General features: G+C 42.1%; 1 protein-coding gene across 1 annotated transcript in view; it reads right to left on the bottom strand.

Annotated features, from left to right (window-relative positions):
• Positions 1-1,271, bottom strand: part of LOC104982634 (multidrug resistance-associated protein 4-like) — a 69,649-nt gene that overhangs the window by 43,738 nt on the left and 24,640 nt on the right. The window contains exon 8 of the mRNA XM_010832073.1: positions 981-1,214. Coding sequence (XP_010830375.1) covers positions 981-1,214 — 234 coding nt within the window. The remainder of the gene's footprint in view (positions 1-980; positions 1,215-1,271) is intronic.

Here is a 1,271-nt window from a genome sequence, read left to right as displayed (position 1 = left end):
GGAGAAATATCAATAACCTCAGATATGCAGATGATACCACCCTTATGGCAGAAGGTGAAGAAGAACTAAAGAGCCACTTGATGAAAGTGAAAAAGGAGAGTGAAAAAGTTGGCTTAAAGCTCAACATTCAGAAAACTAAGATCATGGCATTCTGTTCAATCAATTCATGGCAAATATATGGGGAAACAGTGGAAACTAAAGCTGACTTTATTTTTCTGGGCTCCAAAATCACTGCAGACGGTGATTGCAGCCATGAAATTAAAAGACGCTTGCTCCTTGGAAGGAAAGTTATGACCAACCTAGATAGCATATTCAAAAGCAGAGACATTACTTTGCCAACAAAGGTCTGTCTAGTCAAGGCTCTAGTTTTTCAAGTAGTTATGTATGGATGAGAGAGTTGGACTACAAAGAAAGCTGAGGGCAGAGAATTGATGCTTTTGAACTGTGGTGTTGGAGAAGACTCTTGAGAGTCCCTTGAACTGCAAGGAGATCCAACCAGTGCATCCTAAAGGAGATCAGTCCTGGATGTTCATTGGAAGCACTGATGTTGAAGCTGAAACTCCAATACTTTGGCCACCCGATGCAAAGAGCTGACTCATTTGAAAAGACCCTGATGCTGGGAAAGATTGAGGGCAGGAGCAGAAGGGGAAGACAGAGGATGAGATGTTTGGATGGCATCAGCGACTCAATGGACATGGGTTTGGGGGACTCCAGGAGTTGGTGAAGGACAGGGAGGTCTGGCGTGCTGCAGTTCATGGGGTCACAAAGCGTGGGACACTACTGAGTGACTGAATTGAACTGAACTAAATACACTCTACCTAATAAGAGAAAAAAATACCTACAACATTCTGGGAAGACTGCCAGCATTTACACTGAAAGAGTTAAATATCACCTAATTGGAACACAGTGATAACAAAAAAAGGAGGCATTTTATTAAAAAATCCACCTACAATAGAAAAAAAATGTATTTATCACAAAACCTTGATTCTTCGGATGCTGACAACAGCCTCTGACACCTTTTCGATGGCCATGGGGAAGTAGAGGGTGCTCGAGAACCGCAGAGCCTCGAATAGCATCACGACCACAAACACTTGGCTGGCTGTGATCAGGTTGTCAAGGAATTCATTGGTGATGAAGGTGACAAAAATCATAATTTTGCTGACAGTGAAAAATGTTGTCAAATTCATGCCCCTAAGGTAGGAACTTTTCAGAATCTTGGAAATTTCCTCCCTGAAAGGAGAGTAAGAAAGAGGTTTTAAAAGAAGCATCGA

Source organism: Bison bison, unplaced genomic scaffold (assembly GCF_000754665.1).
Source record: "Bison bison bison isolate TAMUID 2011002044 unplaced genomic scaffold, Bison_UMD1.0 scf7180017864535, whole genome shotgun sequence".
Classification (NCBI taxonomy): Eukaryota; Metazoa; Chordata; class Mammalia; order Artiodactyla; family Bovidae; genus Bison; species Bison bison.
This window is presented reverse-complemented; position numbering and strand designations above follow the sequence as displayed.